At 40.7% G+C, this 26,663-nt stretch overlaps 1 protein-coding gene across 5 annotated transcripts in view; it reads left to right on the forward strand.

Moving 5' to 3' along the window:
- Positions 1 to 26,663, forward strand: part of WASHC4 (WASH complex subunit 4) — a 68,698-nt gene that overhangs the window by 23,543 nt on the left and 18,492 nt on the right. For all 5 annotated transcript variants that reach the window (XM_051846047.3, XM_051846048.3, XM_051846049.3 and 2 more), the window contains 13 exons: positions 2,194 to 2,320; positions 8,174 to 8,299; positions 11,649 to 11,756; positions 12,570 to 12,716; positions 12,841 to 12,920; positions 14,771 to 14,876; positions 15,413 to 15,529; positions 16,191 to 16,359; positions 16,606 to 16,760; positions 17,559 to 17,633; positions 17,902 to 18,006; positions 19,986 to 20,120; positions 21,785 to 21,893. In XM_051846047.3, coding sequence (XP_051702007.3) covers positions 2,194 to 2,320; positions 8,174 to 8,299; positions 11,649 to 11,756; positions 12,570 to 12,716; positions 12,841 to 12,920; positions 14,771 to 14,876; positions 15,413 to 15,529; positions 16,191 to 16,359; positions 16,606 to 16,760; positions 17,559 to 17,633; positions 17,902 to 18,006; positions 19,986 to 20,120; positions 21,785 to 21,893 — 1,559 coding nt within the window. The remainder of the gene's footprint in view (positions 1 to 2,193; positions 2,321 to 8,173; positions 8,300 to 11,648; positions 11,757 to 12,569; positions 12,717 to 12,840; positions 12,921 to 14,770; positions 14,877 to 15,412; positions 15,530 to 16,190; positions 16,360 to 16,605; positions 16,761 to 17,558; positions 17,634 to 17,901; positions 18,007 to 19,985; positions 20,121 to 21,784; positions 21,894 to 26,663) is intronic.

A 26,663-nucleotide genomic window follows, 5' to 3' on the forward strand; every position in this document is an offset into this window, starting at 1 on the left:
ACAGATAAACCTCTGCTTTATGCTGCATGGTCTGATCTAAAGCAGGCTGAATGCCCTTCCCTGTATGTCGCCTTAATGATATTATTGACAAAGTTGCTGTCAGGGGTGCTGATGGTTTAGATTTCTTTCTCTGGTCCTTGCCTCTGACTTTTCTTTCCCCTCCTGTACTTTGTATCTCTGCTGAGTCAGACTCATCAGAAGTGGGGCTGTTCTTCTAGGAGTCTGCCTTCTCTGTCCCAAACTTTGAACTCAGGTCATCCGTAAGTCAGATAATACTCTTCAGCACCACTCGGAGCAAGGCCAGAAGTACGAGACTTGATGTCTTTTTCCTAATGGAATCATGACTCTGCAGAATCCATTTTTCTGATTTTATGGTAGGATAACACCTCCCTAAATCACAATTAGTAGAGATTTTCTTGTAATCCCTCTTCAGACTGAGTTTTGAAATTGACAAATTGCCCACCTGTATAGCCAGCCACCCACATCAGTGTGGGATTATGGAGCTGTCTTCTAGCTGAATCTGTTTAACTGAAGAAGGTTTTTAAAAAGCTGGTAATGCCAGATTACTGAAAGGAGAATTGTCTATTTTTTTGTACCCTACATTGTTTAAAGAAAAAAGAAAGACAACCTTAAACAGCTTTTGGTTTTGAGTGGGATTGTCTGAGATGAGACCCATTGAAGAGGTGATTTAGTGTTTAGTTACCCTTTTTACTTTATCACTCAATCTATTATTGATTTAATCATTTTGGGATGGAAAAGCTTTGTCGATTGGTGTGTGAATCGTGGCTCATCAGTTGCTTACAAGTTGTCTGATCTTGGCACAGTATTTCTCTGCATGGAGTTCTCTCTACTATGGAGATCATAGTACCTCCTCATAGGGTTAATGTGAAGAGTGAGTGAGTTGATTTGTGTAAAATGCAGTGGCCAGCCTATAATAAACAATAATTGCTGGCTTTATTTTTATTTTATTTAGTTGCTGAAAAACCACTTCGATGGCTCCTGTTCTGGTTCAGTGTGTCATCACCTTTCTCCTACGTTACTGCAGTAGCTTCGTCATTGTCCCTTTTATTGTTTGTAGCATGTCAGCCAAATTATCGCCGATCCCCTTAAAACCAAAGTTAGATTAAGCTGCTGTGCTTAAAACCTCTAGCGACTTCCCAGCATACTGACAGTCGAAGTCCCTGTGTCCTCCAAGGCCTTCCACAAATCTCCTCCCCACTCTGCTCCCTGTGCCTCTCTGAGCTCCTTTTCTCTTATCACTGTTCACTATGCTTTAGTTACGCTTTTGTTGTTATTACTTTTTTTTTTTTTTTTTGACAGGCAGAGTGGATAGTGTGAGAGAGAGACAGAGAGAAAGGTCTTCCTTTGCCGTTGGTTCACCCTCCAATGGCCGCCGCTGCAGCCGGCGCACCGCGCTGATCCGATGGCAGGAGCCAGGATCCAGGTGCTTTTCCTGGTCTCCCATGGGGTGCAGGGCCCAAGCACCTGGGCCATCCTCCACTGCACTCCCTGGCCATAGCAGAGAGCTGGCCTGGAAGAGGGGCAACCGGGACAGAATCCGGCGCCCCGACCGGGACTAGAACCCGGTGTGCCGGCGCCGCAAGGTGGAGGATTAGCCTATTGAGCCACGGCGCCGGCTCTGTTGTTATTACTTTAAAACACCATGCATTTATTACTTTCCTTGAATTCTCTTCTGTCATATATTTGCAGGGTTACTCATATGCTTCAAATCTTCACTCAAAATCACCTGTCCAACCAGTCTACTTTGATTACTGTTTAAAATTGTACCCACCACTCCAGTCCTTGTCCCTTCTCATGGATTTTTTTCCATAGCATGTATTACCTGATGCCTTCTAATTGGAGATATTAATTAACTTTGTTAGACAATTCTTCGTAGAATGTAAGATAAATGGGAGCAGAGATTTGTGTGTGTGTTTTTACTGCTAATTTCTGTTTCATTCTTAGTACTGAGAAACAGTGCCTGGCCTGTGTGGGCACTAATTGATTTGGTAAATACTTGTTGATTGAGGTAAAAGTATATATTTACATATAATATCTATCTTGAAAAAATAGAGAAAATTGAGAAAAATGAAATTGCTACCATAAAGAAATATTATTCTAATGTGGTGAAATAGAAGTAAATTTTATCTTTGTTGTGCTGAGTAATCCCCATATTTTCCCAATCTTTGTTAGAGATGTGCAGTCTTACTACGTCTTTGTGAGCTCATGGATGATGAAAATGGAGTCTATCTTATCTAAAGAGCAGAGGATGGATAAATTTGCTGAAGACCTCACCAATAGATGTAATATTTTTATACAGGTAGTTGCATCTTCTTTCTTAGAGTATTTTGGGGGTCATTATTTTGTTAATTTATAGAAATTGACCTTGGAAAAAACTGTGGAGAGGATAGGATATGTTTTTGTTTTTAAAACAATTGATTTGGTTAACATTTGGATCTTTGTGTCTCATTTAGACTTTTCTAATATTCTCATTCAAAGCAGCACATCCCCTTCAAAGCATTTTTGAGCTCATGTTTTAATGTTTTTTCATTATTTATTTTGAAATCTTTAAAAATTTTTATTGTGATTTCTTTGCTCTGTGGAGTTTTTTTGGAGAGTATATCTTAATTTCCAAATATGTGAGGACTTCTAAGTTACTTTTTATTATTGATTTGTAGAAATAGTATCAATATTTTGAAGTTTGCTTTATGGCTCTGTTTATAGTGGAAAGAAATGTCTGATTTGCATTTGTCAGTGATAATATCTGCAACAAGTGAGGGTGTCCTTGACAAGAGTGTCATATAAATGATTTTTTAAAAAGATTTTATTTATTTATTTGAAAGGCAAAGTTAGGGAGAGTCAGAGAGAGATCCTCCATCTGCTGATTCACTCCCCAAACAGCCACAACAAAGCCACAAGCCAGGAACTTTGTCCAGGTCTCCACATGGGTGCAGGGGCTCAAACACTTGGGCCATCTCCTTCTGTTTTCCCAGGCCATTGGCAGAGAGCTGGATTGGAAGCGGAGCAGCTGGGACTCCAGCTGGCACTCATATGGAATATTGATGTCGTGTGCAACAGCTTTAGTCCCTGCACCACAACACCTCCCCTGGTTAATGGTTTTGCCCATATATTTTATCAGTTACTGAGAGAGTTAGGTGAGAATCTCCCATTATTATTGTGAATTTGTCTGTTTATCCTTATAGTTCTGTCAGTTTTTGTTTAATGTATTTTGAGACTTAAGCCCATAACATATAAAGTTAACATCTTTCTAGTGAATCAAATCATTTATTAAGAAATACCCATTTTTATCTCTAGTAATGCTTTTTGTCATGTCTCTCTTTCTCTCTTTTTTTTTTTTTTTTAAACTCAGGCAGATGTTTCCACTCCGGATGTCTTAATGTTAATGCTTGAGTGATTAAAGGTGAAAACTTGATCTAATGATGGCCTCTGAGGGGTGAGGCTGTAGGAGGTCTTTGGGCCATAGAGAGTGGGCTCCTGGAGGGTGGTTCTGTTCTTTTTTTCTTTTTTCTTTTTTTTTTTTTTTAAGATTTATTTATTTATTTGAAAGGCTGAATTACAGAGAGAGAGATATCTTCTATCTGCTAGTTCACTTCCCAGATGGCTGCAGCTGCTGGAGCTAGGCCGATCTGAAGACAGGCACTTCTTCCAAGTCTTCCATGTGGGTAGCAGCAGGGTGGCAGGGGCCCACGTACGTGGGCCATCTTCTCCTGCATTCCCAGGCACATTAGCAGGGAGCTGGATGGGAAGTGGAGCAGCCAGGACTTGAACTGGTGCCCATATGGGCTGCTGGTGTCAAATGTGGCAGCTTCACCCACTATGCCATGACACTGGCCCCCTGTCATACTTCTCTTGTGTGTGATGTTAACCCAGGTATACGAGTTTTCTTTTAGTTAATGCATGGGACATGTTTTTTGATACTTTTACTTTCAGCCTTTCTGGCTTCTTACATTTGTTGAATGTCTTGTGTAATCAGCTTAGGTTGTCCCCTAATCTGATAATCTTTATTTCTTCATTGTGGTATTTCTTACGTTTGTCATTACTGATATATTTGGATTAAAAGTGCCACCTATTTTTTATTTGTCTCACTTTTCCTGTGGTTTTTTTTTTTTTTTTTTTTTGCTGTCTTTTGGACTGTATTATTTATTTTATTTCTTCCCTTCTCTTAGTTTAATTCTGTATTATTTTACTGTTCTTTTAGTGGTTACTCTCGAGATTTTAAGATGCATTATTTACTCATTCAACTCTAAATAAGTGATTTTGCCACCCTTTAGACACTTTTTAGCATAAGGATCTTAAATGAGAGTGGTTTAATTAATTTTACTTCCTCCCCATCCTTTGTGCTGCTGTGGTTATTTTGGTCCTCTCTGAATTTTGAATCTCATTGCTACTGTTTCTATAGTCATTGTCTTTTTAGATTTACTCACAAATCACCTGTTCTGTTGCTTTTCATCCTTCTGACGTCTCTGAACTTTTATCCTTCTACTCAGGAAATAACTGCTGGTATTCCATTTAATGAGTTTATTGGTGAATCCTCAGTTTCTGGTCTAAATATGTCTCCACTTCAACAATTTTGCTGCATTGTAATTCTATGCTGGCTGGGATTTTTGTTGTTAATGTACCTTTGGAAAGTGTCGTTTTTCTGGTATTGTTGGTTAAGAAGCCACTGTGGCATAGCTGGTTAAGCCACCACCTGTGGTTCCTGCATCCCATATGGGTGCTGGTTTGAGTCCCAGCTGCTCCACTTCTGATCTGCCTCTCTGTTTATGCACTTGGGAAAGCAGCAGAAGGTGGCCCAAGTGCTGAGGCCCTGCACTTTCATCGTTATGGGCATAAGTCTCAAAATACATGGGAAACCTGGAAGAAGTTCCTGGCTTTGGCCTGGCCCAACCCTGGCCATTATGGCCATTTGGGGAGTGAACCAGTGAGTGGAAGACCTCTCTCTTGTCTCTGTAACTCTGCCATTCAACTTAATGAAATAAATTTATTTTATTATTTATCTTTAAAGCAAAACAAAGCATAAAAACCCAGGAGCAATTGTTGGGCTTTGTTGCTTTTTAAATATAACATCTCTTTCTTTAATTGCTTATCAAATGCATTTTTTGTTTTTTAGCATAATTACTACAGTGCCCCTATGTGTGATTTGGTGTTTGTGCTCCTTGGGATTTATAGAGCTTTAGGAATCTGTGGAAATTTACAATCAAACACTTTTTTGTATTCTATTCTCTTTCTAGTCTAACCCAAGCACTGTGATACAGGATGTAGGCAGCTTAATCACTGGATCAAACACCCATCTCTGCCTAGATTTTCTGGTTGTTCATAGCAGAAAGGGTGGTTTAAGATAATTTGTTCTGTCATTAACAGACCATAGAGTGCTCCCCCAGTTTATATTTTATTTTTTTAAAGATTTATTTACTTATTTGAAAGAGGGAGAGACAGAGAGAGAAAGACTTTCCATCCACTGATTCACTCCCCAGATGGCTGCAATGACTGCGGGTGGGCTAGACTGAATTCAAGAGCCAGGAGCAGCCGGTGCCGTGGCTCACTTGGCTAATCCTCTGCCTGCGGCGCCGGCATCCCATATGGGTGCCAGATTCTAGTCCCAGTTGCTCCTCTTCCAGCCCAGGAAGGCAGTGGAGGATAGCCCAAGTGCTTGGGTCCCTGCACCCACATGGGAGACCAGGAGGAAGCACCTGGCTCCTGGCTTCGAATCGGCACAGCGCAGCACCGGCCGTAGCGGCCATTTGGGAGGTGAACCAATGGAAGGAAGACCTTTCTTTCTCTCTCTCTCACTGTCTGTCTCTATCTGTCGAGGAAAAAAAAAAAGAGCCAGGAGCTTCCTCTAGGTCTCCTACATGGGTGGCAAGGGCCCAGACACCTGGGCCACCTTTGATGCTTTTCCCAGGCCACGAGCAGGGAGCTGACTTGCAAAGTGGAATCACTGGAACCTGAACCATTGCCCCTAAGGGATGCCAGTGTTACAGGCGACCGCTTTACCTGCTACACCACGACGCCCAGCTTAGATTTAAAGTACTTCCTTTGTGGATGTGCTTCAGATTTTAATGATGAACGGGATGATGTGGGCTTATTCCTGTACATCAGGCTTCCCTGCTGGAAAGAGGGACACCCACCTTTCCTTTTCTGCCTGAGAGTTGACTCCTGGTCTTCTTATATGTGCATTTAACTTTGCCTAGTGCTAGACTAGGACAGAGTCTGGTGTGAGTCCCGTAGTTGACAAGGTAGAACCTACGGCTTTCTGCATGTATGCTTCAAGTTTTGGGCTTAGTGCCTGTTTTTTAAGGATGCTACCCTCTGTTTCACTTCTTAATTCTCTTAATTTGCCTGTCTCTTGACCGCAGAGCTATAAATGGATCAGAGAAATTGCTACTTCCCATCCGTGTTGATGTCACTTCCTTAGTGAGCCACTGTCACTGATGGGACAATGCCTTATCGTTCATGGTGAGGGCACATACAGTGAGACACATTGGCAAACTGCTTCTTTCCCTCCTCTTTGGATATATCCACCATAGAATTTAGTTTCATCTTTAAACTTTACATGTGTCTTTGTAGGACTTCTATAAGCTCAAAATATCTCCATCTTTATCTTTGCATTTCTGTGTGTCCCTTTTGGTTTTAAATGACAACATTTGAGGGTTAATACCCTTTTCCCTGTTTTCTTGTTCTGCTTTATTTCCCCTGAGTTTAATATTAAACCATTCTTTTAAACATCACAAGACTTGTACCTCCTTCATGAGTAGAGAATCTGTTCTTGTTGGGCTGGAAGGAGAGAAGGCCTGCTTAGCGTCTCAGGTGAGCAAGGATCAAGGGTGCCAGTCGCTGGTGAGAATTGGTCTAGACTGACTGGGGAATGTCAGCCTGTGGGCTGTGTAAGGCCCATGAAATCATTGGGTCTCTAGCCTTGCCAAGCCAACCACAGGCAGGACTTGAAAGTCATGCTAATTTTTAAGTGGATCTTATATTTATATATATGATGTATTTATTTGAAGGGCAGAGTTACAGAGAGAGTGGGAGAAACAGAGAGCTTCTGTTCACTGGTTCATTCTCCAAATGGCTTAAGTGGCCAGTGCTGAGCCAGGCCAAAGCCAGGAACCAGGAATTTCTTTCGGGTCTCCCATATGGTTGCAGGAGCCCAAACACTTGGGCCGTCTTCCGCTGCTTCCTAGGAACATTAGCAGGGAACTGGATCATAAGCGAAGCAGCTGAGATATGTACCGGTGCCCATGTGGAATGCTGGTGTTGGCAGGCGACGGCTTTCACTGCTACACCTCTTTGCTGGCCCCTAAGTGGATCATTTTGATTGGCCTAGTAATGTTATAAATATCCAAATGGCCATTGGGAGAGAAAAGGCCTCTCTATCCTTGGCTAGGTGAAGAGAAAAGGGGGAATTGTCTGAAATGCTGAAGTTCTCTTGCATATCTGTATTGGCCAGAGTGGGCTTGTCATTTTTGAGATTCCTAGATTCCTAGCTCTTTAGAAACCTTAGCTTTGCCCTAAGAAGCAGCATTTGGAAGGTTTTTTTTTAGATTTATTTATTTGAAAGGCAAAGTTAGAGGGAGAGTTGGGCCAGGCTGAAGCCAGGAGCCAGGAGTTTCATCCAGGTCTTTGTGGATACAAGGACCTAAGCACTTGGGCCATCTTCCACTACTTTCCCAGGCACATTAGCAGAGAGCTAGCTGGATTGGAAGTAGAGCAGCCGGGAATTGAACAGGCGTCCATAAGGGATGCTGGTGTGCAGTTTAACCTTCCTCGCCACATCAGCCGTGGCAAACATGAGCGCTGATTCTCTTCCCTGGCAGGTGAAATAAGGATGGGAAGACATTTTCCTGACATCTATGTTGTTTTTCTGGAGATTCCAATGAGGAGATTCTTTAACTGTGACTATGCATTATAATTTCAGTGGAACTAAACTGATGTGTCATTGAGTAAATATACTCATCAGGGCTGCTTTGAAACTTAGACACCATGTCTCTGTGAGGAAGGATATTTTAAAACTGAAGAGTTGGCTTTAAGATGAACTTGAAAAACATTAATTATTGGCAAATTGAGCAATGACTGTTACTGCATACAGAATGAAGTCCTGTAGAAATGCACTCCTTCCTTGTGATTATAATCAATGTTTTATTTTCTTTTCCAGGGCTTCTTATATGCATATAGCATTAGTACCATTATTAAAACCACAATGAATCTCTACATGTCATTACAAAAACCAATGACCAAAACTTCAGTTAAGGCATTATGCAGACTTGTTGAACTTCTTAAGGTAGGTTTTAGGTGGTTATTATTATTTTTTAGTGTTTATTCATTTTATTCTACTTGAAAAGGAGAGCAATGGAGAGCCAAAGACGGACATCTGTTGGTTTATTCCTCAGATACCTGCAACAGGCTGGGCTGGGCCAGTCTGAAGCCAGAAGCCCAGAACTCCCTGCATGTCTCCCATGTTGGTGGCAGTGGCTCAAGTTCTTGGGCCATCTTCACTGCCTTGCAGGCGTGTTAGCAGGGAGCTGGATCAGAAGCAGAGCAGTCGGGACTTGAATTGGCCCTCTGATAGGGGATGCCAGTATCTCAAATAGTGGCTTAAGTTAACCGTTGAACCAAAATGCCAGCCCCATATTAAACTTTATTACAAGTTAATGTAGTGAGAGAAAAGATGGAAAATGTGTTAGCTTCAGTATTACTAGTGAAGTTTAATTCATGGATATTTTAAACTCATACGTTTAAAAAATAATCACATATCCATTTTTTAAAAAGATTTGAAGGATTGACACACAGAGAAAGGGATTTATTTTTTTACTGGAAAGGCAAAATTAGAGATCTTCTATCCACTGGTTCAGTCCCCAAATGGCCACAGTGGCCCGGGCTGAGTCAAGCCAAAGCCAGGAGCCAGGAACTCCCTCCTGGCCTCCACATTGGAAGTGGAGGAGCCAGGACATGAAGCAGTTCTCATATGGGACGCTGGTGTCACAGGTGGCAGCTGAACCATGGCACCACAGCACTGGCCCCAGATGCGAAACGTTTTTTGCATCCAGATAAACCAATCTTTTCATTCCTTTTTTTTTTTTTAAACAGCTACTTTTTTTTCCCCCTAACTCTTGGGAGGCCATAGGCCTTTGTTTTTTATTTTATTTTTATTTATTTGTACTTGAGAGGCAGAATTACAGATAGAAGGAGAGACAGATATGTCTCCCATTCGCTGTTTCACTCCCCACATGGCTGCAACAGCTAGAGGTGTGTCAGTCTGAAGCCATGAGCTTCCGCTGGGTCTCCCATGTGAATGCAGGGGCACAGGACTTGGGCCATCTTCTGCTGCTTTATAGCCATAGCAGAGAGCTGGATTGGAAGTGGAGCAGCTGGGACATGAGCCAGCACCCATGTGGGATGCCGGCGTGGCAGGCAAAGGCCTAGCCCACTGTGCCATAGCGCCAGTCCCTTCATTCCATTTTCCATTAATTTTTTGAAATATTCTCATAGTTATCAGTTGTATTTATAAAATGTAAATAGAGAAGTATAGATATTTGTGTCTATGTTTATAGCTTAAAACTGTGTATATGTTTATAGCTTAAAAACTGCAACAAATGCTATCCCACTGAAGAAACGGGATGTTAATATTTTCAAAGCACCCTGTGGGTCTGCTTTTGGTGGCACTTTTCCTGCCTCCTTCAGAGGAAACCACTCTTGGGAATTTTATGCTTAATCATTTGCTTTTTTTTATCTTTTTTTTTTTTTTTTGTTTGTTTGTTTGTTTGTTTGTTTTTGTTTTTTTTTGACAGGCAGTGACAGTGCGAGAGAGAGAAAGGTCTTCCTTTGCCGTTGGTTCACCCTCCAATGGCAGGAGCCAGGTACTTATCCTGGTCTCCCATGAGGTGCAGGGCCCAAGCACTTGGGCCATCCTCCACTGCATTCCCTGGCCACAGCAGAGAGCTGGCTTGGAAGAGGGGCAACCGGGACAGAATCCGGTGCCCCGACCGGGACTAGAACCTGGTGTGCCGGCGCCGCAAGGCGGAGGATTAGCCTATTGAGCCACGGTGCCGGCCAATCATTTCCTTATTTTTCTTTTTAGCTTACCACGTATGGGTGAATCTATACTCTTTTTGTGTACGTTTTGAAGTTCATATTAAGCAAGTAATACTTTGTGTATTCTTTGACTTGATTTTTTCACTCAGCATTTTACCCATTTACCAGCTACCCATGTTGGGATGAGTAGCTTAAAATATTCATTGCTATTTTTTTTTTAATTTGATAGGTAGAGTTATAGACAGCGAGAGAGAGAGACAGAGAGAAAGGTCTTCCTTCCGTTGGTTCACCCCCCAAATGGCTGCTATGGCCGGTGCTATGCCGATCTGAAGCCAGGAGCCAGGTGCTTCCTCCCCGTCTCCCATGCGTGTGCAGGGACCCAAGCACTTGGGCCATCCTCCACTGCCTTCCTGGGCCACAGCAGAGAGCTGGGCTGGAAGAGGAGCAACAGGACTAGAACCCAGGGTGCCGGTGCTGCAGGCGGAGGATTAGCCAAGTGAGCCACGGCGCCGGCCCAGAATATTCATTACTATTTATCTCTCCTTTGGATGGACTTTGGGGTGATTTGCCATTTTTGTTCTTATAAACAATCCTGCCATTCTTGTATAGGTTTCATAGTGTAGTTGTACAAGAGTTTTTCTAAGGTATTACATGCATGTGATGGTTTTCTGGCTTCTGTGTTCAGCTTACTGAGATGATGCCAGATTGTTATCCAGAATAGTTGTATCAATGTACACGCCTCCACAATTTTTAGATTTTTCATTTTCCCAGTTGGCCAGCACTGATATTATCAGATTTCATATGTTTTGTGTGTCTTTTCTGTAAATTACTGGGTACAGCTTGTTTTGCACATGAATTTTAGTGTTTATTCCCTTATGGCTGAGGATGGTGACTATATTTTCAATTATTTATTAACTGTATGTCATTTCTGAAAATCATGTCTTTAGTTTTCTATTGGATTTTGTGCTGCTGCTTTTTTAAAAACTTTGTTTCATTTGTGACCTTTGTATATTCTAGATACTAGTTCTTGTATGTGGCAAATATTTACATGCATTGGCTTCCCTTTGTAAAATTCTTTTCATTGTGGCTTTTGAGGAACAGAAGTTTTTAATTTTAATGTAGTTGGAGAGTTGACGCTGTGGTATTGTAAGGTTAATCCTCTGCCTGTGGCGCCAGCATCCCAAATGAGTGGCAGTTCGAGTCCGGCTGCTCCCCTTCCGATCCAGCTCTCTGCTGTGACCTGGGAAAGCAGTGGAAGATGACCCAGGTGCTTGGGCGCCTGTACCCACATGGGAGACCTGGAAGAAACTTCTGGTTCCTGGCTTCTGATTGGCATAGCTCAAGCTGTTGGGGCCATCTGGGGAGTGAACCAGCAGATTGAAGACTCTCTCTCTCTCCCTCTCACCATCTGTAACCCTGTGTCTCAAATAAATAAATAAAATCTTTTAACAAAAATTCAGTGTAGTTGATTTTGCCACTCTTTGATGGTAGTGCTTTCTGTGTCTCCTTTACAGATTCCTTACCTAGCCTGCAGTCGTAATGATACTGGCAAAAAGTTCCAGGTTGACATTCACAAAATTATTTTTGATTCCTTTTAGGCAATAGAGCATATGTTCTACAGGAGAAGCATGGTTGTGGCTGATTCAGTTTCACATATTACACAGCACCTTCAGCATCAAGCTCTTAATTCCATTTCTGTGGCCAAGGTATGCTAATTACTAAGTGTTCAACATAACTATTTTATCTTTGTTCTGTTTTATGTATTTTTTAGTTTAGTCTGTTTACTCCCATTGAACATAATATTTTCAGTCCTTCATTGCTATGGTATTTTATGGTTTTTAGCATTATAAAGTTACCTTTACTCTGAAATTGCAGCATGTGATATGTATACCTGTAAAAAATTATACTAAATTCACTTCTGAAATTGATGCACCTTTTTTTTTTTTTTGGAAGATTTTGAAGAGGTAGATTTACAGACAGTGAGAGGGAGAGACAGAAAGGTCTTTCATCCACTGGTTCACTCCCTAAATGGTACAACAGCCAGAGCTGCCCTGATCTGAAGCCAGAAGCTTCTTCCGGATCTCCCACGTGGATGCAGGGGCCCAACCACTCAGGCCATCCTCCACTGTTTTCCCAGGCCATAGCAGAGAGCTGGATTGGAAGAGGAGCAGCTGAGACTAGAACCGGCACCTATATGGGATGCCAGTGCTGCAGATGGAGGATTAATCCACTGCGCCACAGTGCTGGCCCCTGATGCATAATTTTTTTGGATATGATTTCTTACAAAATTAATAAGGAGGTTTTAAAGTAGGGCAAATCCATTTGCTGTTCCTGACAATGCCAAGAGAGAATGTTCAGAAGTAAAGTGCAAACCATTTTTGGAAGTTCAACAAGGGAAGGCATTTGTCTAATGTGCTCTTAATCTTAAATTGAATAATGGAAAAATAGTGAAGTTTTTCTTTTGAGTATTTTGTTATTGCCTCAGAAACAAAACTAATTGTTTCCTGTTTTCTTTTAAGAAAAGAGTAATTTCGGACAAAAAATACAGTGAACAGCGTCTTGATGTGCTCTCTGCTCTAGTTTTGGCTGAAAACACTCTGAATGGACCAAGCACAAAGCAACGACGACTTATTGTTTCCTTGGCGCTAAGTGTTGGCACACAGATGGTACATATCTTGATATTACTTATGGATTTTATTCTGAGTTTTCATAATTCCTTTGCTAGTGATCCAGGAAATCTGTTCTTAACCTTGACTGCAAGTTCTCTGCCTTTTTCCCTCTCCCTAATAGAAAACATTTAAAGATGAAGAACTCTTACCACTTCAAGTAGTTATGAAGAAACTGGATCTTATCAGTGAACTCAGAGAACGGTAAGTAGGACTGACAAAACGTACATTCTCAAAAAATAAGATTAGTGAAACTTTGATATTCTTTATAGCATAGCAAGAGAAGAAATAAAATGCTAACTTCTTTAGCATGATCCAAATGAGACTGTGACTAGTGATTATAATTACTTAGCTTAGGCCGGCGCCGCGGCTCACTAGGCTAATCCTCCGCCTAGCGGCGCTGGCACACTGGGTTCTAGTCCCGGTCGGGGCGCTGGATTCTGTCCCGGTTGCCCCTCTTCCAGGCCAGCTCTCTGCTGTGGCCCAGGAGTGCAGTGGAGGATGGCCCAGGTGCTTGGGCCCTGCACCCCATGGGAGACCAGGATAAGTACCTGGCTCCTGCCATCGGATCAGCGCGGTGCGCCAGCCACAGCGCGCCAGCCGCGGCGGCCATTGGAGGGTGAACCAACGGCAAAGGAAGACCTTTCTCTCTGTCTTTCTCTCTCTCACTGTCCACTTTGCCTGTCAAAAAAAAAAAAAAAAAAAAAATTACTTAGCTTTGCTTCTGCAGGAAACATAGCGTCTGGAAGAGCTCACACAAGAGCAGAGCAACTTCCGAGTGTGTGGTGGACTCTGATGCATATTGTGATTATTATGCTGGGTCTCTACTGGTCTTAAAAATTGTTTTATAGCAAGGCTTCGTTTGTGTGTGAGACACTTAGAGATCTGTGACACATAGTGTTCCATAATTTATGTTTTGTTATACAAATTTAAATTTTGTTGTAGGTAACCAGCCACTAACTTGAATTAATTTTTGCAAGACATATTTTTAGTTGCTTACTTATTTAGTTACTTATTTATTTTAAGATTTATTTATTTTGAAAGGCAGAGAGAGGTCTTCCATCCGCTGGTTAACTCCCCAAATGGCCGCAATGCCCAGAGCTGGTCCGGTCCTAAGTCAGGAGCCATTTATAACAGTGTTTTTTGTTGTTGTGAGAAGCTGACATCTTTTGTGGTTGTGGCATTTAACTTTGCATCCCTGAAAGTATTAAACCTTCATTATGTAATATATTTAATGATCATCTTGTTGCCCCGTAAGGTGTGGAAAAGTCACTTAGTGGTGAAGTTTGTATACAAGTTCAGTGTGACTTCTTTGTGACCAGGATTTTTTAAAAGGCTTTGCTTTCCAGTTTGGAGACGGGTAAAATAATACATGCGATGCAAGTATTAAGTCTTATCATATCTAATAATGAAAGTAAATTTAAACTCCTCTGTTTACAAGTTGCTGTTTTCCAAGTTTTTTTTTTTTTTTTTTTTTTTTTTTTTTGACAGGCAGAGTTAGAGAGACAGAGTTATAGACAGTGAGAGAGAGAAAGGTCTTCCTTCCATTGGTTCACTCCCCTAATGGCCGCTACGGCTGGCACTGTGCCGATCCAAAGCCAGGATCCAGGTGCTTCCTCCCGGTCTCCCATGCAGATGCAGGCCCCAAGCACTTGGGCCATCCTCCACTGCCCTCCTGGGCCACAGCAGAGAGCTGGCCTGGAAGAGGAGCAACCGGGACAGAATCCGGCGCCCAACCAGGGCTAGAACCTGGGGTGCTGTTGATGCAGGCGGAGGATTAGCCTAGTGAGTCACGTGCCGGCCCTCCGAGTGTGCTTTGAAACTAAAGCAGGAGTGCAGAATTCTGACAGTGTCTAGTATTTGTATTGTTGTTAGCTTTGTTCAATTTGAAAAATACCTGTTTGTGACCCTTCTGTGCTAATGTTGGCTTCATTGATGTAGGGATGTGAAATGAGTGAGACTGACCTTTTCTCCTTCAGTTTGCAAAGTCGGCCCTTTCCCATTGTTTTGTGTGATACTTCACTGTTGGTACCACTAATTATTTTCCATTGTAGAGTCCAGACGCAGTGTGACTGTTGTTTTTTATACTGGCATCGAGCTGTCTTCCCAATTTATTTAGATGATGTGTATGAAAATGCTGTAGATGCAGCCAGATTACATGTAAGTATAGAAGAAATCCATCATTATTTTTAATAATTGTCCAAACCATTCTGGTTTAAAATGAATTATTGGGTTTAAAGCCATTTTAAAATTAACTGCTAGTGCTGATTTGTACAATGTTATGCGTATCTGATAAGCATTTCTATAGTTTGTAAATTTTGTATTAATACTAATAAATATATTTAACTTATCTTATTATCCCATTTCTCTCGTATCTCATAAGTCATTCTCATTTCCCTTGATTTTAATTTGTCATAGAAGTCTGACATTTACTCAACAGCAAAATGTGTTAATCAGACCTTTATTTCTTTATAAAAATTGTGTTTGAATTCACAAGAAAGGACAAATGAATGTTAATTTTAAAAATACTTTGTTAAAGCATATGCTTTAGGTTCTTTTATTCAGAAAATTAGGAAAGGTCAGTCTTGTGGAAAAATGTTCCTTAGATCTGAAATTCTCTTTCAAGATAGATACGAATCTTTATAATATTGTTTAGATAATGTTCTAAATGCATGTGCGTTTTATTTTCTTCCTAGTACATGTTCAGCGCTTTACGTGACTGTGTACCTGCTATGATGCATGCAAGGCATTTAGAGTCCTATGAGATACTCCTGGATTGCTACGACAAGGAGATTATGGAAATTTTAAATGAGGTAATATCACATTTGAGATTGAAAAGCAACATGTTTTGGGAATGCAGTGTTTAGAAAAAAATTTTGGATTGAAGCAAACTTTCACTGAGTTAAAGTTATTTACAAATCACTGTGGAACAAAGGAGTTATGTTTAGTTACATTTTTAAATATAAATGATCTATTCAAAAGATTTAGTTGTTTAAAAGAAATAATTCAAATGCAGTATGCCCCCTACCTTTTTTAATGACATGAGTGTTAATAAACACTGATACCTTGAAATTAAATTTGTATCTACTGATACATTTTTTTGGAGGGTGGAATTAAAAATAAATTAGCCAAGCTGAGCATTTGGCCTAGTAGTTAAGATGCTAGTATTTTTGGACACTTGTGTTTTACATTGGAGTGCCTGAGTTCAGTTCCCAGCCCTGGCTGCTGATTCCAGTTTCCTGCTAATGTAGGCTCAGGGAAGCAGCAGTGATGGCTCAAGTAGTTAGATTCCCGCAACTCATGTGGGTACCTGGGTTGAGTTCTTGGCTTCTGGCTTGCCTTTGGCCTTGGCCAATCCATGGGCTCTTGCAAACATTTAGGGAGTGAACCAGCAGTTGGGGTGTGTGTGTGTGTGTGTGTGTGTGTGTCTGTATCTTATTTGCAAAGTCATAATATCCATTCTTTCATGAATAGCATTTGCTGGACAAGTTGTGCAAAGAAATAGAGAAGGATCTGCGCCTTTCTGTGCATACTCATTTAAAGCTGGATGACCGGAACCCTTTCAAAGTTGGCATGAAAGACCTGGCCCTTTTTTTCTCTCTGAATCCAATTCGGTTTTTCAATCGTTTCATTGACATTCGCGGTAAGTGATCTGCTTTCTTTCTTATAGTCTTATGTTTTCACACTGTTAAAGAACAAAGAAAACAAAACCTTAGGGATATCATTTTTGTGTGTTATTTAATTCCTTTTTGTTTCCTCTTCTATTTCTTATCACCTTGCTTTAAGGGAAGAAATGTTCAAAGATGAGTCCTTATTTTTTCCTTTTTAGTTGAATGAATCAAATTTCTTAGATTTTTCTCTTTTTTTTTTTTTTTTTTTTTTTTTGTAGCTTATGTAACCCACTACCTAGATAAGACTTTCTACAATCTGACAACAGTAGCTCTTCATGACTGGGCCACATACAGTGAAATGAGAAACTTAGCTACTCAGCGCTATGGATTGGTTATGACAGAGGCACATCTTCCTAGTCAGACTTTGGAACAGGTATAGTATAACATGTTTCTAGTAGTCTGACTATAGCATAATGGGATTTCTTAAGGAATTTTTTTAGCATATATTTAAAGAAAAGAAGAGGGTACTTCAAAATTTTTGTCTGAAAATGGGATTAAAATATAAGCTGCTTTGGTCCCCCCCAAAAAAGTTGAAATCCATGCATTTTATTTGTTTGTTTGTTTTTAAAGACTTTATTTATTTTATTTGAGAGTTAGAGTTACAGACAATGAGAGGGAGAGACAGAAAGAAAGGTCTTCCATCCGCTGGTTCACTCCCCAAATGACCGGAGCTAGGAGAATTACTTACAAAGAACCTTGCATTTTCTATATGTCACAACATATTCTGATTCTGACCATTAGTGTACTTTTATCCTTTGGTATACCTTTTTTTTTTTTTTTTAAATTTATTTGAAGGCAGAAATAGAGAGAGAAAGAGAGAGATCTTCTGTCCATTAGTTCTCTTCCCAGTTGGACAGGGCTGAGCCAGGCCAAAGCCAGGAACTTCTTCTAGGTCTCCTCCCTGGGTATAGGGCCCCAGGTACTTGGGGCATCTTCTGTTGCCTTCCCAGGTGCATTGGCAGCAAGCTGGGAAGTGAAGAGCAGCTGGGACTCGAACTGGCACCCATATGGGATGCTGATGCTACAGGCAGAGGTGTAACCCTCTATGCCTTAGTGCCGGCCCCTGTTAACTTTTTAAAATAATAAGAAACAACATAATCAGTATGCAACTGCATTGATGCAAGTTTTACTGTCTAATAATAATAGAACTTCTGTCTGGGTTGTGTTTTAGGGCCTCGATGTTTTGGAAATTATGAGAAACATTCATATATTTGTATCTCGATACCTCTACAATCTCAATAATCAGGTGAGTAGGTTTTAGAAAGTTTCCTTAAATGACCCTGATATGTTATGGGAAGATTGAAGGACAAGAAATTGATTCTCAAGGGTGGAAATGGGTAAAATTAAAAAATTATTGCTTAGACATCTTGTTCACTTTGTGCTATATTCATGAATGATTTTTCAGCTAAATTATTTTTAACGAAATAGATTTAAAGAAATAGATTTCTTAGGATAACTGTCCACAGTTTGCTATGCGTTGTGTTGTTACTGAGTGTATGTTTATTTCATTACAGATTTTTATTGAACGAACAAGCAATAATAAGCACTTGAATACTATTAACATTCGGCATATTGCTAATTCAATTCGAACACATGGCACCGGAATCATGAATACAACAGTAAGAACCTTTCTAGGGGGGTGGGAGGGTAATGGACCTCTGTTTAATTTAGTGTAGTAGTTTAGAAGATAGTATTCTCATGGAATAGTCTAGTAAATGTACTGCTATCTGGATTGTACCTGAACTTCCATTTTTTTTTCTGGTTGATACTATTAAAAGTATTTGGGCTGGCACCGCAGCTCAATAGGTTAATCCTCCACCTGCGGCGCTGGCACACCGGGTTCTAGTCCCAGTCGGGGTGCCGGATTCTGTCCCGGTTGCCCCTCCTGCAGTCCAGCTCTCTGCTGTGGCCCGGGAAGGCAGTAGAGGATGGCCCAAGTGCTTGGGCCCTGCACCCCATGGGAGACCAGGAGAAGCACCTGGCTCCTGCCAGATCAGCGCAGTGCGCCAGCCGCAGCGTGTCGGCCGCAGCGGCCATTGGAGGGTGAACCAACAGCAAAAGAAGACCTTTCTCTCTGTCTCTCTCTCTCTCAGTGTCCACTCTGCCTGTCAAAAAAAAAAAAAAAAAAAAAGGTACTTGATGGGGCCGGCGCTGTGGCTCACTTGGTTAATCCTCCGCCTGGGGCACCGGCATCCCATGTGGCCACTGGTTCTAGCCCTGGTTGCTCTTCTTCCAGTCCAACTCTCTGCTGTGGCCCAGGAGGGCAGTGGAGGATGGCCCAGGTCCTTGGGTCCCTGTACCCGCATGGGAGACCAGGAAGAAGCACCTGGCTCCTGGCTTCAGATCAGCGTAGCTCCGGCCGTAGCGGCCATTTGGGGGGTTAACCAGTGGAAGGAAGACCTTTCTCTCTGTCTCTCTCTCTCTCTAACTCTGCCTGTCAAATAAAGAAAAAAAAATGAGAAAAACAGAAAAAGAGCAAAAAGAGGACAATATTTGTACTGCAAAATAAGTATGAAGAAAACATCATTTTTCTAACTGGGTAAATGGGGATTGAATAAAATGAACATAACTGAGGGCAAAACCATTGGTAATATTCGAGAATAGTGGCAATGAAAATGAGACTAGGGCTTCATTCTGTGGGACAGAATTCATCGTATTATGTTTTTTGATATCAGTGTGTACTCAAATCTGACTTTCCTAAGAGTTTCTGAGTCTGGGACAGGATCTTTTATTATTCATTCTTTTTTTATTTTTATTTTTTTTTAAGATTTATTTTATTTATTTGAAAGGCATAGTTACAGAGAGAGGGAGAGATAGAGGGATCTTCCATCCACTGGTTCACTCCCCAAATGGCCAAAATGGCTGGGGCCACTGCTGGACCAGACCAAAGCCAGGAGCAAGGAGCTTCATACAGGTCTCTCACATGGGTGCAAGGGCCTAAGGACCTGGGCCATCCTCCACTGCTTTTCCAGAGACATTAGCAGGGAGCTGGATTAGAAGTGGAGTAGCTGGGACTTGAACCAGCCGCATCTGGGATGCCAGCATCATAGACTGTGGCTTAACTCCTTACGCCACAATGCTAGCCCCTGCTGTTCATTCATAAAGCACCCACACTTCTCACTTGTAGAAATTGCTGCTTATTTAAGATGTTTGTTATCCCTGCTAGAATACGGACTTCTGAAGATAAGGACCATGTCCACCATGAGAATAGGCACATCTAGGGGGTATTCAAAAATATTTATGGATACATAGTTGAATATTTGGTTAGTAATAAGTAATCTTACTGATGGGGGAATATAGAAACTTCAGACTATGGTTCATGGCTGGAAAACTAGGGTCCTGAGTCTGGTTTTGCACTTTTCACTACAACTCTTAGTCTTAGTCTGTCGTGAGAATATTGTCCATTTTTCTCTCTTTTTCTTTTTTTGTAAAAATACATGAGAGAAGCTTATATAACACTTTGTAAACTCAGGCAATTAAAAAACTATTTCAAGTCTAACACGAATTTATAAATAGTACTTTTAGATAATGATTATTCAGTAACATTTTGAAATTTGCATATTAACATTTTTCATTGTTTTGGATTTTAATTTTGTAGGTTAATTTCACCTACCAGTTTTTGAAAAAGAAGTTTTATATATTTAGCCAATTTATGTATGATGAACATATCAAATCCAGATTGATTAAAGATATTCGGTTTTTTAGGGAAATCAAGGACCAAAATGATCATAAGGTATGCTACCTATTCTTTTTAAGGGAGTTGAGTTCAATTGATGATTGCATGGTAAATGTTTATGCTAAATTTCATTATTTAGATCTCTCTTGTGGTTTTCTTCTTCATTCTTTTACATGTCTCTGAGCTCTTTATGTTTTTCTTGAGAATTTTCTAGTCTTTGCTATATTCTCTATAGGCAGCAGTGTAAAGAAATGTCTAATGAAATGACCAGTATAACCAGGTATTACTCTTTTTTTTTTTAATCTTGAAATAATAGAAAAATAAGGTGCTCGTTTTGAAACAGTGAAACAGAGTAGAGCACCTGAACTAACTGTCCTGCCTCATTTTACTTTCCTCCCAATTCCGTATTTTGGAGGCAGTTGGTGTGAACGGTGTACTAACATGCCATTCAGATATTTTTGCGATAGACATATGTATTGAAGATAGGTATTGCTTTTAATGGCAAAACTTGATAGTGTATACATATTATTTTACAGTGTGCTCATCAGATGTCAGTACATATAGATCTGCATTCTTTTTAAGAGTCAGCAGTGTAGATGTACACTGTAAATCATCTTCTGTTGATTAGTATTTAGATTTTTCTGATTTTTCACTGCTACACTGATACAGGTAACATCCTTACACACCTGTCTCTGTGTAGTTGAAGACTATTTCTTAAAGATTATTCAGGAAATTTCTAGGTCAAAGAATATGAGTATTTGAAATTGCAGTCTATGTCACCATACCAAAAATATTGCACAATTGACATTGCCGCCAATAATTGACAAGGATACTATTTTCCCTTTCCTCTTCACGTTGAGCTTTCCTATAGGGAAGTGAGAGTCTATTGAATTGTAAGTGCTATCATTACAGAGACATGCAACCACGTGGGTAGAGGACTAACCAACTTAGATAGGTTCTGTGTTTGATTTGCCATGAGCAGAACTACTTCAGTTACTCTTAGAAGTCATTTAGTTAGAGCCCTTGTATATAATTTTTGGTAGTTCTCTTCTCTGGCAGAGTAGCAAAATACTAACAAAATAATAAATTGTGGATTATAGATGTCAGAGAACTGTTGTCAACTATTTCATTTTTATTGGAACAGAAATTACTAGTACCAGAGATAAATAATCATGCTATTGTGGTGTCAGAAATGCTTCCTTTTGTTATTACTATAAACTGGATAATGTCCCAGATCTTTTCATCAACCAAGACTTTAAAAAAACATTTTTTTTCAATTGGTGATGGCAACTAGAGATTTAAATCCACCTGATGTGTGTGTTCATTAGAAAAGGAGTGTGTTTCAGTTCCTGATCCTGTTCAGCCCTCAGAAACTTGGTGACACATCTGTGAATAAGTGTTTCTAGGAGGAACAGCTCGCTTTGTTCTAGCTGATAGAGCAGCTAGGTGTTAGGAGACTAATAATGGTGGTGAGGAACTTAAGTTCAGTGACATTGATGATTATTCCCTTCAGCTGATGTCACAAAGAAAGCAAATTATATTGATCTTGAAGATGGGCAGTTTTTGTTCTACAGATTTTTCGCTGTTAGACTTCGTGATTTTTTAAATACAATGAAATACAAAGTTAGTTGAGGAGAGTGATGTTGGCATTGTTGATTTAGTAGGCATTTTATGTCTTGAGGGTCTTTATTGAAGATAATCTTAAAAATGATCTGTTTTAGTATCCTTTTGATAGAGCAGAAAAATTCAATCGAGGTATCAGAAAACTTGGAATAACACCAGAAGGACAGAGTTACCTTGATCAGTTCAGGCAACTCATCAGCCAAATTGGTAAGTTATAACAATGTCAAGAAAGAATGCTGGGAATCTCTCAACAATTTACATGTATATGTATAAAATAATATATATTAAATATCTCCTACTTGCTAAAGAGTTTGTGTACTCCTCTGTTCAGCTGTATTTCTTTCTTTCTTTTTTTAACATTTATTTATTTATTTGAAAGAGTTAGAGAAGGAGAGGCAGAGATAGAGAGGTCTTCCGTCCACTGGTTCACTCTCCAGTTGGCTGCAACAGTTGGAGCTGTGCCAATCTAAAGCCAGAAACCAGGAGCTTCTTCGGGTCTGCCACATAGGTGCAGTGGCCCAAGGTCTTGGGCCAACTTCTGCTGCTTTCCCAGGCCATAGCAGAGAGATGGATTGGAAGTGGAGCAGCCAAGACTTGAACCGGCACCCATATGGGATGCCGGCACTGCAGGCAATGGCTTTTCCCACTATGCCACAGTGCCGGCCCCAGCTGTATTTCACTTAGGTGATTTTCTTACCCCTGAAAGTAAAGGATGATTGGATTGTTGCAACAGAAATGATTGACCGACTATAGACTAATTTAATTTAAGTAAAATAACGTTTCATCATTTAAAAGTATATTTAGTAACTCATCTCAAACATCATATTTATGTTTGTCAGCTGGCAAGAACTTAGCTACTCTGTTCAAGTTACTGTTTTTACTTTCTTTTTTTTTTATTTGACAGATAGAGTTAGTGAGAGAGAGAGAGAGAGAGAGAGAGAGAAAGGTCTTCCGTTGGTTCACTCCTCAAATGGCCGCTACAGCCTATGCTATGCCAATCCTAAGCCAGGATCCAGGTGCTTCCTCCTGGTCTCCCATGCGGGTGCAGGGCCCAAGCACTTGGGCCATCCTCCAGTGCCTTCCTGGGCCACAGCAAAGAGCTGGACTGGAAGAGGAGCAACTGGGACTAGAATCCGGAGCCCATGTGGGATGCTGGTGCCGCAGGCAGGGGATTAACCAAGTGAGACAGGGTGCTAGCCCCTGTCTTTACTTTTACAAGTGAGAATCTCCTTCAAGTTGCAGCCTGCATGTGAAAGTATAAAATATTTACATGAGAGGTTAATAAGTAACTTACATATAAATGTAGTTAAAGATTAAATATTGGATGTCGTATTTTTTTCTTTGCTATACCATTTCATACTTGCACATATAACTTAATGGTCTTCTATCTTACAAGTAGAACTTGTCTTCTGAAATACAGTAAAGTTACATGTAAAAGTGAGAAAGGGCAGGTGTTGAGCCTGGTGTCGAACCTGGTGGTTAAGACACCGTATCCCATCTGGAATACCTGAGTTAGCGCTCAACTTTGGCTGTTGATCTCAGCTTTCTGCTAACACAGGCTCTTGGAGGCAGTTGTGACGGCTCAAGCGGTTGGGTTCCTGTCATCCATGTGAGACTAATGGGATTTTTTGACTCTGAGGCCCAACCTCGTTCCGCTGCCTCGCTGCCAAGGCTGGTATTTGGGTAGGGAATTAGCAGATGGTGGAATCTCTCTGTCTCAAATTTAAAAAAAAAAAAGAAAAATGCTTGAAAATAATTAACAAAATTTTGCACTTATTTGAGCTTTTTCATGTATATTATCTCTAACCCTGTGAGATAGACATGTAATCATCATTTTTAAAATGTGGAAAGAAAAACTCAGAGAAGTAAGAAAGTGGTATTGCTTAAACTTAGGGGGCTGGCACTGCGGTATAGCAGGTTAAGCTGCTGCTTGTGGTGATATCATATGAGTGCCAGTTTGATTTGCGGCTACTCCACTTCCGATCCAGCTCTCTGATAATGTGTCTGGGAAAGCAGCAGAAGATGGCCCAATTGCTTGGGCCATGTCCTCTGCACCCATGTGGGAGACACGAAGAAGGCTCTTGGCTTCTGTCTGGCCCAGCTCCAGCCGTTGCAGACATTTGGGGAGTGAGCAGGTGGATGGAAGATCTGTCTATTTGCCTTTCAAGTAAATAAATATTAAAAAAAAAAAAAAACACTTAAACTGAGGTTCTTTTTTTTTTTTTTTTTAAGATTTATTTTATTTATTTGAAAGAGTTACAGAGAGAGAGGTAGAGACAGAGTTCTTCCATCCGCTGGTTCACTCCCCAGATGGGTGTAATGGCTGGAGCTGCGCCAATCCAAAGCCAGGAGCCAGGAGTTTCTTCTGGATCTCCCACGCAGGTGCAGGGGCCCAAGGACTTGGGCCATCTTCTACTGCTTTCCCAGGCCGTAGCAGAGAGCTGGATCGGAAGAAGAGCAGCTGGGACTTGAACTGGCGCCCATATGGGATGCCAGCGCTTCAGGCCAGGGCTTTGACCCGCCTCACCACAGTGTTGCCCCCCTTTTTTTTCTTCTTTTAAAGAACTGAGGTTCTTTCATAAGTCCAAAGATGTTCTATATTCTTCACAGCTTACTTTAACTGACACAAAGTGGGTAGTAAACTCTTACTGTGTTTTGAGAAAATTCTACCTCCCGAGAGTGATTCATTCATTTATCAAACATTTACTATGCATCAAGTATGCCAGATACTCTTCTAGGTGCTGAGTTACAAACAGCCTTTGCTCTGAAGAGGCTTCAAATAAATAGTAGGGAAGATATAAGCAGTTAGTTCTGGAGTAGTCACTGAGTGCTAGTTTAAATTTTGTAAATTAATTGGTTTGTATGTTAGATTTTTTAATTATGTTTTAGTAAAAGAAGAGAATCTTTGTGATTTTTAAATTTCAAACCATTTGATATTAGGTATTACCAAAGTAAGTATTGATTTCTTCAGGAAGACATTGATACCGTACTAGATGGCAAATTTCTAGGGCAGTAGTTCTTAACCCTTTTTGAGAATCTGATGAAAACTCTGGTTCGTTTCCCCCAGAACTAAAGCTGATATGCTTGAATATGTGCAAAGTTGTATGTATCATACACAAGCACTGGTCCTAGGGTCTGTGGACCTCAGTTTAAGAGCTGCCCTTTCAAAGCAGTGTTGCTTAAACTTTATTTACATACTAGTATCAGAGTCTTTTTTGTCATGTGAATACTACCTTGTAATGTTACTTACTTCATGTTTTCATATTGTTTGGGAGTATACTTTTGTATGCTCAATCATGGGCTTCAGTATGTCAGTGTGCCTGCTGTCTAGTGTCACCTTGATAGCAACCAGGATGCATTTCACGGTTACACAAGATGATCCTCTTTGCTTAGCTCTAGTGTTTTTTTCTCCTCTTAGAAAACACACGTTCTTTTTCTCTGCTTATAGAATTACCATGATGTGCTTTTATATCTGTTAAATATCTTAAGAAGAATCTCAGAGCTGAGAGCAAAATGAGAAGTCTTTTTGACAATCTGCCTGCTGAAACAATAACAACTATTTATTGAGCATTTATTAATTGCTGTGACTTTATATGTTTTAACTCATAGGAATCTCACTATAGCACCAGGAAGTATGATTTCATCATTCAGTCCACAGCTATTTATTATGTAAAATGTTTCTAGGTGCCGGTGATATGTATGACAGTAAATAAAGACCGGCCCTTATAGAACTTAACAGGTGAGGAGACTGACATGCTAACAGACATAATTTGACTTAGGTTTTATAAATAACAAATGACAGAGTCCAGATTTGAACCCAGGTAGTGTGTCTTTGAGCTTTTGCTCTTAAATATATTCTAAATTAACCTCTGACAGTTTGATGAACTAGACATTGGTCTGATAGTTTAAAGGAAAACAGTGAAGCTAGCTCTTAGATTTTCCCCCACAGTTTAATGTCTCTCACATTGGCATCGGCCTTGAAATAGATTCACTGATACTTGCTTTGTAGGGTTACCACTAAAGCATGCTACTGTAATGATTTATGAGATGGTAACTGCTGCTTGTGGGCATCTGCACTCTACAGACCCAAGTAATTTCCATTCTCTTCAGTTATGTATTGAATTCCAGTGTCCTGGGACATGTTGGCTGTAGAGATGGAGCACTAAAGCAGTCAAAGGCTGTCTCAGAGATCTTGTCTTCTAGCCGAGGAAGATGCAGAAAAATGAGTGCTGGATGTCATGGGACTGGGCAGTGCCGTGCAGTGATGTTCAGCACACGTTTACAGGAGGTGATGTTTGAGCAAGGACCTAAGGAATGTGAGGGAATAATCCACGTGCATACTCAGGAAAAGAGTCTACTAGACAGAGGTGACAGCACAGTGTGAAAGCCCTGAGTCTACTTAGTATTCCTGAGGAATAGTGAGGGATTAGAATGGAGTTAGTGAAAACCCAAGTGGTGGGTCATGACGTCAGAACAGTAGGGGCTGAGATCATGCTGCATGGGGTGACCACATGCAGTTTTGATTTCATGAAATGGAAAACTGTTGTAAAGCTTTCAGGAAAGGTCTGATGTGTTCCAACTTCAGTTTTTAAAGGGTCACCCCTTGTTACGTAACTAAAAGATTGGAGGGTGTGGCCGGATGATGAAGGTGGAAGTAGGAAAGTCAGGAGGCCACGGCATAACACAGTGGTCTGGGCAAGAGATGGAGGTGGTTTGGAATAGGGGGTAGCTGTGAAGGTGGTGGAAAGTGGTTGGATTCTGACTGTGTTTTCAAGGCGGAGGCAACTTAATTTGTCCACTGATTGGATGTAAAGTGTGGTGGAAAGCAGTCAGGGATGACTTCAGGGCGTTCTGGTCTGAGGAACTGGAAGGGTGGAACTGCCGGCTTCTGAGATTAGGAGATGTAATTGGGGGTAAATGTCTGGAGTTTGACGTGGACATACTAACTTTAATAAGCATGAATTAACAAAGCCTGGA

This window comes from Oryctolagus cuniculus, chromosome 11 (genome assembly GCF_051225735.1).
Source record: "Oryctolagus cuniculus isolate XC-2025 breed Fujian yellow rabbit chromosome 11, ASM5122573v1, whole genome shotgun sequence".
NCBI lineage: Eukaryota > Metazoa > Chordata > Mammalia > Lagomorpha > Leporidae > Oryctolagus > Oryctolagus cuniculus.